The sequence below is a fragment of the Sarcophilus harrisii genome, chromosome 6 (assembly GCF_902635505.1).
Source record: "Sarcophilus harrisii chromosome 6, mSarHar1.11, whole genome shotgun sequence".
Classification (NCBI taxonomy): Eukaryota; Metazoa; Chordata; class Mammalia; order Dasyuromorphia; family Dasyuridae; genus Sarcophilus; species Sarcophilus harrisii.
The window spans coordinates 246477066-246489231 of NC_045431.1; the positions used below are offsets into that span (position 1 = coordinate 246477066).

The following is a 12166-nucleotide window of genomic DNA, read 5'->3' on the forward strand; positions in this document are numbered from 1 at the left end:
AGAATAATATTCTTAGCTCTTATAATAGTAAGATAGACCAGTCAAAAGGTCCATAAAACAAAGCCCACTTTCATTCCTCCCTTTTAAGCTTCTGCCACTCTGAAGAAGCATAGGGAAAAAAAATAGCCAAATCAAGCACAAGGAGAGAACTATACACAGAATACTTATGATTTAATGGTGAATACTAATGAAAATTCAGTGGGATTCATGGGATCCTTTTTATTTCCCTAGCATTTCTAACTTTCTTTCTTATACTACAGTTAACTGAAGTAGACACTGCTCCTAAATAAATATAATTAGTAAAAACAAAAATGAAGTTTGTCACGTCTTTCCTAAAGATACAGGAAATCTGTTATATTTATGAGCTGTTGGCCATACCAGGGACTCCATTCTTCATATACATCCCACTATTCTTTGGGACTAAAGACTATAAAAGGAAAAAATGAGAATCATTCCTTTGCAGCAGAGCCACAGGACAAACAGCAAAGACACAGTTAGATCATCTAGATGTTCCCTTCAAGTCCTTGATAGACAGATTCCTTCAGCAGAAGAAGTCAAGATTCCCAGCCTGGGAACAGAGTCATTGTTACTGATGGCTGCTGCTTCCACAGCTCACTAAGCACAAGGCAGAAGCCAGTATACTATTAGGGCATGTTGGGAGCCAGGAAAGCAGCTCTTTATTCCCTTTTCCAATGGTAAAAAAGTAAAAGCAGCGTGTATTTTTATCAAATATTTCCATGCTTTTATTTATTAGCACAAATTAGAATTATTAGTAACAGATTAAAAATGAGACATGAACATTAAAATTTAAAACCTACACAGTCCCCTTCTGTACAGGAATTATAAAATAAGGGCAATGCTAGGGAGATTTATTCCTTAAAAAAAAAATTTTTAAGGACAAAAAGCTCAGCAGGGAGAGCTTGGGCAATGCCAGTTTCTGAAGTTCAGAACCAGAGTTGTGAGGCTCACAAAGTTGACTGTCCTTGGCTGCCCCTTCAGTAGTCTCTCAAGATGCAAGCAGTCCAATATCTCCATGGAAAAGGTGGCAAACTGGAGAGCTCTGAGTCAAGGCGGAGCAGGATTCCACGGGGCTATGCAAGGGAATGGGAGTAAGAAACAGATTCTGCCATTGACAGATTTAATGAAGCAAGAGAACAGGATTATTTTCCCCTACTTTAATCCCAAAAGTAGAAAAGTCTCTCCCATCCCCATCCATGTGTGCTTCTGGCCCCCAACTCTCTACCATAGGATTAACCTTCTCTTCTTGTTACTTCTTCACTGGCAGGCAACTATTCTACATGGTATTCCTTATATCTATATAAATATAGATATAGATTTTTTCTTGCCTTAAGGTTGAGTATATAGCCATATACTCAACTATAGGGAATACCTATATAAAAAAGCTCCTTCTAACCCACATAAATTAGTACTTGCTACCCAACTTACAGAGGAAGTTGTTTAGAAACTTAAGATAGATGACCTAACCCAGGATTATAGAACCAACTAGCATCAGGACAAGATATGAACCCAGCTGTCCCTAGCTTCAAAACCAATTCTATCTAGTATTGTAATCTGTTTCTTGTCTCCCCTACCCTGAACAAGCTTGGGGAAAAAAAAAATATTCCTAAAGCTACAGAGTTGTCTACAAGGACCCACTGGCCCAGGGTCTCCTGGAGAGGTTAACATCCTTACCAAGATTCATTCTGTCGTGCTAAAAGGTCTTCGTTCCGTTTTTTCATCATTGCCTGGTATTCCGGACTCCATTGGGGGGGGCCCAAAGAAGGCCACATTTTCACGGCACCTCTTCTTTTGCTTTGTGGTAGAATGGTTTCATCTTCCTCTGAATCAGAGAACTGTAGTCCCCTAGAAATAGGAAAACGGGTTCCTCCAAGATTATGATCAACCCATAAAGATATATTAAGTGCCTATTATAACCATTCTACAGATAAAAAACAAAGAAACAAAACCATTTCTGACTTCAATCGTCTTGTTTGACCACCTGAACCACACCCATGTAAAAATGCTCACCTAAAAATATATAAAAGATTGTTTTGGAAGATGTTGAATAAAGATTCCTATGGAATTAGGAATTGAGCAGAAATGTGAAGGAAATTAAAGCTTAGAAAGAATATAGTCAAAGGAAGTACAATGCAGTGGGAGAACCAGCGAGAATTTCTGTTCTTGGTGCAGAGTGAAATAAGCATAATCAGGAAAACATTGTACACAGCAAAAGAAGAATTGTGCTGTGATCAAGTACTACAGACTTGGTTCCAAGTGGTTTAGTGATCCAAGCCAATCCCAATAAACTTGGGATAGAAAATGCTATCCACATCCAGAGGGAGAACTATGGAGACTCAATGTTAATTAATACATGCTATGTTCATTTCTTCCCCCTTTTTCTCCTTCTCATTGTTTTTCCCCTTTTGTTCTGATTTTTCCCTCTCCCCATGCGATTCAAAAGGAGAAATAAAAAGAGAATTTATATAACAAAAAATATTATGTTTTTACATGTAAGAAGAAGGAAGAATTTCTGATCTATTTTGTTGGGGAAAATTGAGTAGGGAAATATTCAAAAATAAGGGCTAGAAAAGTATATTGGGGGCTAAGTTTGGAAGAGTTTTAAATCTCAAAGCATTATTACATTCTTGGGAATATAGTCCCGTTCTATTCCTTGGAAGAATGATTTGCCCCTTAAGCCTTCCTTTCAGTTTTCCCAGCCCTGGAATTTGTCCTCTTACATGAGAAAATTGGATAATGGGTCATCACTTGTTAACTGTGAAAGAGAAGGTCTAAGTATCCAAACATAAATATAAAATATAAAAAGACCCCAGGATAACTTCCCGAAGTAGAAATCAAGTTCTACAAGAACAGGCACTTATTTCAGAGTCCTTTTTATATCTTCATTAGCTAGCAAGAGTACCTTATACACTGGGACTTAATAAATGTTTGCCGAATCATAGAGACTTGATTCTACAAGGGAAATAAACTACTCAATCATGAAGCTAACAATTTTTCTATCCCAAATCTGCCCATTTCCATTTTCAAATCCAGGACCTCTGTGTGATATCTTGCCTTTCCCCTGTTAGTTCTAATATTTAGAGGCAACATCAACTAGTAGGCAAGAGGAAAGCAAAGATGTCTTTTTAATAAGAAGATTAGTTTGACATTAGAGACCTCATCTATGATACTTACTTGAACACTTTGCAGGACAAGGGGAAATCACGTGAACGATGACCAAAAACAGGATATAATGAGATATAATGGAGATCCGTTCTATAAATCACATGCGTTTCCATAGCCTAAAAAAAAAAAAAAAAAACACACACACACACACACACACACACACACACACACACACACACACACACACACACATAGAGGAACCATTTAGATGGCTTTATAAAATGTTATTTCTTGCACCTTTGACTCTCTCTCATCCCAAAGGCACCTGATGTACAACACCCCTTTTCCTCCATAATTTGTCCTCCTCACTCTATGGTTTCCTTTTTGCTCATGTATCAAACAGCCTAAAATTCCCCCAAACCTTAAAATGCTTTCACTTGATTCTAGCATCTCCTTCCAGATATAATTGTCCGTCTCATGCTTTTCACTGTGGTTCTAATTTCTCACTTTTTCCTGCTTTCTCGGCCCCTTGAAGTCTGGCTTTTACCCCATCGCTCATCCAGAGCTACTTTTTCCAATATTACTAAGTGAGGTATTAGTTACCAAATGTACTCACTTCCTCTCAATTCTTCCGGATCACTAACATTTGACCTAATTGACAAAAACAGGGTTTCTTCATGGTACTGTTCTTGTCAGCTTCTCTCCCCACCTAGCTATTCTCACACTGGCTGGGACTTAAATGCTTGTTGAATTGAGTCCCTTCGTTTTACAAGGGAAATAATCTACTCCATCATACAGTTAACAATAGCTTTTTCTTCCCATATCTGCCCATTTATGTTTCCAAATCCAGGATCTCTGATATCTTGCAATCACTTAACCTCAACCCCCCACAAAATCATCCCTGTATGACTACAGGCCAGAACTATAGAAAAGGAAATTCTTTCCCCACCCTTCCTTTTCTGTTATCATACCAGCTCACACGAGGTTGATCTTCAACACAACCGAGTCTTAGTGTCCAAGTTTCTAGTTCTATCTCCTGAATTCTAGACCCACTTCAAGTGCCTTTTCTCCATCTCTACATTAAAATCGTGCCCAATTAATAACCTATCCAGTATATTCCTAACCTTCCCAGAAAGCCGTTCTTCTTCTTAATTCTGTTTCTGTTAAAGTCAGTATCTCCTTTGGAGCATTTGTCCTTTTTTATACCCTCTCTGTTGCCAAGGAATATTGATTCTCTTAGGACATCATCCATCTGTCCCCTCTTCTCCATTCACACAATCTAATCAAGACCCCGATCAGCTATTACAAACTATATTTTTGCCAACTAACCTCAAGTTTCCCCTTTCAAGTCTGTCAAACTGAAATCGATATAATCAATATGGATATAATCAATAGTCTGCCCTCGATGTTACAATGTTCAAGAAGGTTCAACGACTCCTTTTTATTTTCAGATTAAATGCAAGCATTTCCCCCCTCTATTTTAAGAGGGGGAAGTCACACTTTAGTGTAGGTAATAAATAGGGAAGCTATAAGGAGTGATTACTAGACAACTTCAACTTTCATTTAATAGTAGACCTTCCAAATAGAGGTTCTCCCTGAATGATCAATATTCTTAGATTCCCTTTGGCCTTTCATGCCCTAACCATGGCATAAATCAGATTTCCTAATTGGCTTAAATGAGCCAAAAATAAGTCTAGAAGGGATCTCTTGGGGAGACACACACATACACACCCTTGAGATCCGAGTGTGCTCAAAGTACTAACATTCTATTGAGCTACAATCTGAGGCCTACTAAGTTTCAGATGCTGTGCTAGAAGAAGGGAATATAAAGACAAAAGGAAAAAATATTCTCATTTGATTCCACAAAAAAAAAAAAAAAAAAAAAAACCCTCTGATCTCTATTGCCCTACAACTTTCTATTTCTACAGAGATTTAATAAGCAATGTGAACCTGGATGATTTAACTTCTTAGTTGGCTTAGTAATTGATTTGTAAAATATTCATTTGATAGATGCCATGATCATCTCCATTTTAGATATGGAAAAAACTGAGACAGACAGAAGTTCTATCATTTGCCCAGGTTAAGAGCTAGGATCTGGAGCTATATTTAAATTCAGATTTTTCTGACTCCAAGTCAGATACTCTTTCCAGAAGCCCAGGCGGGCATGCACACGTACATATACATACACACACCTCCCAGCCTACCCTTGAAAGGGCATAAACTTGTCAAATTAAAAAAAAAAATCCCTCTTCCTATGGCCACAGAGCTTCTCAATAAATAGCAAGACACTGGCTTTCCATCTCCTTCCCAGATGAACTCTCTGATCTTCATCACAGTATCATTTAGTAGGAAATTCAGTTTATTTTCTTCAATATATTATGGGAAACAGGCATAGAAACAATTGGCAAGGAATAGGCTATCTTCTTACCAGAGCTTGAATCCCGCACTCGGTCACAGAATAAAATAGCTCATATTTATCTGGAAACTCCCCGTTAACTGGACAACCCGAACCAAGCGTTAGTTCTTCAGGTCTCACTAATGTTCCAGATCTAAATAGATTTTTTTTCACTGACACCCGGAACATGAGAAGGGTGCATTCCACAGTCACTGAAGAAAAAAAAAAAAAAAATCAAAGATCCATTTAGATCTTTTATTGAACACTATTCAAATACTTTTTTTTTAGCACCTATTATGGGCTAGAAACTGATTTCTTCTAATCAATAGTTCCAAGAAAAAAAAAAAAAAAACTAAAGCCAAATCAACAGAATTTGGTTTTGCAGAAGAAAGCAAAAAGCAATCAAAGACTGATCAATAATAATGATAGTATCAGATTTCATTTATCTAGTTCTACAAAGCTTGCAATGTGTCCAATCTACAAGATCCCAATTAGTACTACAAATTATGATCGTAACTGCCTTATCAGCATATCCATTTTCTCAGTCAAGCTTAGATTCTATGGAGAAAATAAAACTTTATTCCTTTCTTTATGAAGTATGGAGTTAGACCTTGGGCATATAATATTGAACTGCCTCCTTCTTGGGCATATAATATGTCTTTCTAGGCAACTCCAATTAAACAAGCATTTCTTCAAAACTTTTATAGGCACTAGCAATTTATGAAAAGAAAGGAACAAGGCAGAGATCAACAGCCCCTATTTTCAGAGGGGTCAGAGTCTGGTTGGGAAGATACAACATTCAACCATATAATAGAATCAAAGGAGTGTTTAAATAAAGTATAGAGTCAGGATACAGCCTAGGCCATGTCGGCTATTTAGGAAGCCAGGCAAGGCTGGAAAAGTAGGCATGAGTCAGAATCGGGGTTAGAAAATAACAAGATGAGTAGTTTACACATAATTGGTGGGTAATTAGGATCTGCTTAACATTTTGAGGCTGAAAATTGAGTGATAAAGCAGTATTTCTATGAGGATGAATTTGAAGAAGGAAAAAGTGAAAAGATCCGAGTTAGAAAAATACTAAAACAACTTTGGGTTCTAGTATTGAACACACAGACTGGGCAGAAGGCAATGAGAAGTTAAAGGGGGGAAAAAAAAAATCAGTGTAGTAATTGGATTCTGGTTGACTGATTTAATTAAGTGAGGAGCCCAGAGTTTTACACAAGAATGGTAGGGTTATTAAGAAGACTGGATGGGCTCATTGTAAAGGAGAAGAAAAGTAGAAATCTAAATTGTCTGGCTATAAATAAGTTGTATTGCAGGTAAGAAGACAACCAAAGGGCAAGGTCCAGCTACTAATTAGAAACGATGAACTTGACCTTGAATTAAAGGAAATTTTTGAAAACAGAATTCAGCTGCAGTGACAATACAAGAAGCTGTGAGTATCAAGCGGTTCTCTTAGGGATAGAGCAGGCTACATTCTATGACTAAAGATCTTAACTCCATTTTCAGTCATCTCACATATAAAATCTTAGGTCTTTCTCCCAAAAAGAGGGATTCAACTGAGTGTGAATCACAACATAGCATTTTTACTCTGTCATTTGCTTGCATTTTGTTCTCATTTTTTTCCTTTTTGATCTGATTTTTCTTGTTCAGCATAATTGTATAAATATGTTTGCATATGTTGGACTTAACATATTTTAATATGTTTAACATATTGGATTGTTTGTCATCTAGGAGAGGAGGTGGATGGGAGAGAAAAATTTGGAACACAGTTTTGCAAAGATTAATGTTGAAAAGTTATTCATGCATATATTTTGAAAATAAAAAGCTGTAATAAAAAAATATTTTTTTTAAAAAAAGAGATTCAACATTTACAATTAGGAACCTCAAATGAACAACAAAGAGAATAAGGGACAGAAAGATGTCACAGAATCCCCCTACCCTTTGAAACAGGGAGAAATAGTTAATTGGGTTTTAGCACTTGGGGAAAAAAAAAAATCACCATTACATATTATTACATAATATACATATGCATATATATTTACACAAGTTAAAAGGGCCTAATATGTATACACACACACACACTAATGGGGAAATATCTTTCCTAAACAATCTGCATGAACAAGAGTAGCAAATAAAGGACATTTTTTATCTGACTTAACTACCAATTCTCAAAACTAAAGAGAACAGCTTAAGTTCAGAGTAGGTAATATTTTTAAAAGTAATTTTTTATTTTACTACAACCTACAGAAAGTTGAAATAGATATACACCTAATTACTAACAATTTAACAATGAACCACACGTTTAAGAAAGAGACAATTACGACACAAAATTCATCCATTTTACCTTGTTGATGGTGATCAGCCCAAATCAAGCAAGCTAAAAGGCACAGCACTCCTAATTCCAAAAAGGCTTTCATTGTATCAAATCTCAGAGTAAAGCTACTGACCTAAACAAAAAATGGAAAGTTGAGGAGAGTACTCATGGTCCATGTGATTTTATACTTGATTATCCCACTCAGGTGTCTCCAATGATCTCCCTCCATTGACTCAAAGAAATCTCTACTACCTCAAGAACAGAGACCTTACGCATAAAATCAGGTGTTTAGCATTAAAGGGCCTAATAACTCTTTCTTCCTATTTCAAAGAGTAGGAAACTCTGTGACATCTTTCTGTCCCCTATTCTCTCTGTTGTTCATATGAGGTTCCTAATTGTGAATTCTGAATCTCTTTTTTGAGGAGACCTAAGATTTTACACGTGAGATGACTGAAAATAATGGGATTAAGATAATTGGTTACAGAAACTAACAATAGAGATGTTCTGATGTTTACCATCAATTATGAACTATCCTTGTCAGGAAAAAGAATAATTCAGTGTAGATTACATGGAGATTGATCTGTGACCAATAGCACTCCTTACCTCAATAGAACAGTGACCCAGGATGCAGATGTTGGCTAAATGGAGTATTCCTACTGGATGTATCAGGGAACAATACCCTTGGATACTGTTGGAAACTTGACTTTGAGCGTAGAGAATTCAATCTGTTTCTTAGATCACAGTTGGAAGTGATTAAGAAGAGCCAGGCCTAGAATTTTGGCTCCTGATAGTCATTCTTGGATCCTTTTCTTTCATTATGGAGTTGTAGGAGGACGACAAAGTAAGGATGGACATGAAGCTTGTATCTCTGGTAAAGAAACAGAGGGGACTAAAATATAAATAAGGCCTGTACCTCTGATAAAGCTAAGGACTTACTTGAAAACTTCACAACCAGTCAACATTGTTGAAACCCAAGGGGAAACCAAAGGAAGCACTTGGAATTTTTTCCAAGCAGTTCCAGGACTAAATTTCACAGGAGAGGGGCTTGATATCGACCCTTTATGAAGACAGACATCATCGTGGTTTTAGCTTTTTCTATTCCATATCCATGCAAAGTTTTATCCTACTCAAGTAGCTAAACCGACAAAAGTATGGGATTAGTGGCGCAGCCTATTTGGACTAATAATTGAAATATTAACTATTCTGTCTTATCCAAAAGGCTGTAAAACACTCCAAATAGCTCTACATTGTCTAATATCCCCTCCCCTGTCAGGATTTAGTGGATAAAACTGTTCTGTATTAATTTAAAGTATTCAAACTTTATTTGAACTCTGAATTCAGAGTTTGTGGCCTAGAAATGGTAATTATATAATGACTGATATCAGAAGCCCCTAAGTTAATTACCTGATGGGCAAAAAATCCATGCTATTCTTATCCTCATGCACTCTCAGGACATTGTCTATGCCTTTCAGGGAAAGAGAAAAATTTAATCAAGATTCTGTAATTTACTTATTTGTTGACTTTATCTTTTTTAAGACATACTCAATATTGGTATATTCTTTTCTGCTTTGATAACAACTTTTTTACCTAAAGACTTCTTTAGCTATATCTTAGACATTGTGGCACATTGTTTCATCATTATCATTTTTCTTTCATATAATAATTATTTCCATGATTTGGTGACCCCCTCATCATCTAGGATTTTATTAAGTGTCTTGAGGGCCTATGCCTTTTGTATTTTCTGAACTGATTATAATTTTTTTATTATAGCTTTTTATTTACAAGATATATGCATGGGTAATTTTTCAGCATTGACAATTGCAAGACCTTTTGTTCCAACTTTTCCCCTCCTTCCCCCCAGCCCCCTCTCCCAGATGGCAAATTGACCAATACATGTTAAATATGTTGAAGTATAAGTTAAATATAATATAAGTATACATGTCCAAACAGTTATTTTGCTGGACAAAAAGAATCAGACTCTGAAATATTGTACAATTAGCCTGTGAAAGAAATCAAAAATGCAGGCGGACAAAAAGAGAGGGATTGGGAATTCTATGTAGTGGTTCATAGTCATCTCCCAGAGTTCTTTCCCTGGGTGTATTTGGTTCAGTTCATTCCTGCTCCATTGGAACTGATTTGGTTCATCTCATTGTTGAAGATGGCTACGTCTATCAGAATTGATCATCATATAGTATTGTTGTTGAAGTATATAATGATCTCCTGGTCCTGCTCGTTTCACTCAGCATCAGTTCATGTAAATCTCTCCAGGACTTTCTGAAATCCTCCTGCTGGTCATTTCTTACCAAACAATAATATTCCATAACATTCATATACCACAATTTATTCAGCCATTCTCCAATTGATGGGCATCCATTCAGTTTCCAGTTTCTGGCCACTACAAAGAAGGCTGCCACAAACGTTCTTGCACATACAGGTCCCTTTCCCTTCTTTAGCATCTCTTTGGGGTATAAGCCCAGTAGAAACACTGCTGGATCAAAGGGTATGCACAGTTTGATAACTTTTTGAGCATAGTTCCAAATTCCTCTCCAGAATGGCTGGATGCGTTCACAGTTCCACCAACAATGTATCAGTGTCCTAGTTTCCCCACATCCCCTCCAACATTCCGCATTATCTTTCCCTATCATTCTAGCCAATCTGACAGGTGTGTAGTGGTATCTCAGAGTTCTCTTAATTTGCACTTTTCTGATTAATAATGACTTAGAGCATCTTTTCATATGGCTAGAAATAGTTTTAATTTCTTTGTCTGAGAATTGTCTGTTCATATCCTTTGACCATTTATCAATTGGAGAATGGCTTGATTTCTTATAAATTAGAGTCAATTCTCTATATATTTTGGAAATAAGGCCTTTATCAGAACCTTTGACTGTAAAAATTTTTTCCCAGTTTATTGCTTCCCTTCTAATCTTGTCTGCATTTGTTTTGTTTGTACAAAAACTTTTCAATTTGATATAATCAAAATTTTCTATTTTGTGATCAGTAATGATCTCTAGTTCTTCTTTGGTCATAAATTCCTTCCTCTTCCACAGGTCTGAGAGGTAAACTATCCCATGTTCTTCTAATTTATTTATTGATTATAATTTTTCATGCATCATGATCTGTAAAGTATATGTTACCTATTTCTACTTTTTTACACATATTAGTAATATATCTGTACTCTAATCCATAGTAAATTTTGGTCAAAATTCTATGTAGTGCTGAGAAATAGGAATATTCCTTAGCAATAATACTATTTGGAAATGTCTTTGCTTTAGTTTCTCCAATGATTTGTTCAATTTTATATTTTCCCTTGTATTTATTATGAGTTTTTCTGTAAGATTTTCCAAAACTCATGGAGGAAGTTTAAAGTTTTCTACTATTTCCAATATTGTAGTATATGTTTTCTTATGATTCAGGTAATTTTTCCTTGGTGAATTTTGATGCTATTTGCAACAAATAATTTTAATGTTGATAATTGGTTTGTTGTCTATAGTTCTTTTCAGCATGTTTTATATTGCAAATTTTTGTTTTTTGCTAAGTCTGTTATCAAGAATACAATTCCTGCTACCTTGGACCTAGGACATGAGAAATATTATTGCAGTCCCTCAATTTGTATGTATGTCTTTAGTTAGCTGTTTCTAGGAAGCAACAGATTCTATAGGTTTTTTCCACAATCTGTTACTTTCTTATTTCATTGGATTGTTAGATCTATTTATATTTAAAGTAGGAAGTTGACTTTATTTTTCTACTTTTGTCTTTAATATTATTTTTTCTGAATTGAAATTTTGTGTTTCTTTTCACCTGTAAAGTCAGTACTTTATCTCTCCAATATTACTTGCATGATCTTTTTATTGAAGCAAGCCTATTCCTACAGGTTCACTTCTCTTCACCATAAGCCTTTTCCCATCCCATATCCACCACAACATCTCCTATTTCCATTTGTCATACTTTCCTCAATTTTGGAGGGGTTTTTTTTTAATTCATTCCCTTTCCCCACTTTATCCAGTTGTTTAATTCTTCCTTTTTCCGCCTTTTGTAAGTAATCAGGTAAAATTATCTCTCTCTTCCCCTCAACCTCTTTTGTTAATTGTTTGCATTTTTTCCCTAAAAAATCCCTCCTTCTTTGCATTAATTCTGCTCCTTTTATGTCTCTTCAGGACTTTTGTTCTTTGATTCATGGATCTTTTACCTATTTATTTCCTCTTTATTTTCTCTATTTGTCATGTATTTGAAGGCAAAATTTTGAGTTTCTTCTTCTAGTTTCTCTGTTATTGGATGTTTTTTTTTCCTTTTTTCCTTCTTTTTTTTTTTTTTTTTTTTTTTTGCTCTTGCCC

At 35.7% G+C, this 12166-nt stretch overlaps 1 protein-coding gene across 1 annotated transcript; it reads right to left on the minus strand.

Annotated features, from left to right (window-relative positions):
• Window positions 1-690: 690 nt before the first annotated feature.
• Window positions 691-8002, minus strand: LOC116419795. Its single transcript, XM_031941913.1, has 5 exons — window positions 7866-8002; window positions 5552-5730; window positions 3193-3299; window positions 1693-1863; window positions 691-1091 (listed from the first exon to the last, which is right to left on the minus strand). Exons 1-5 carry the CDS (start codon window positions 7936-7938, stop codon window positions 1007-1009), a joined length of 615 nt encoding a protein of 204 aa, XP_031797773.1. The 5' UTR covers window positions 7939-8002; the 3' UTR covers window positions 691-1006.
• Window positions 8003-12166: the final 4164 nt, after the last annotated feature.

What these genes read in the sequence shown, in the direction of transcription:
- LOC116419795 (XM_031941913.1), bottom strand. Translation starts at nt 7,938, where the DNA reads ATGAAAGCCTTTTTGGAATTAGGAGTGCTGTGCCTTTTAGCTTGCTTG. An exon ending in GGCTGATCACCATCAACAAG is followed by an intron (nt 5,731 to 7,865) that starts GTAAAATGGATG and finishes TTTTTTCTTCAG; the next exon opens with TGACTGTGGAATGCACCCTT. An exon ending in AGTGCGGGATTCAAGCTCTG is followed by an intron (nt 3,300 to 5,551) that starts GTAAGAAGATAG and finishes TTTTTTTTTTAG; the next exon opens with GCTATGGAAACGCATGTGAT.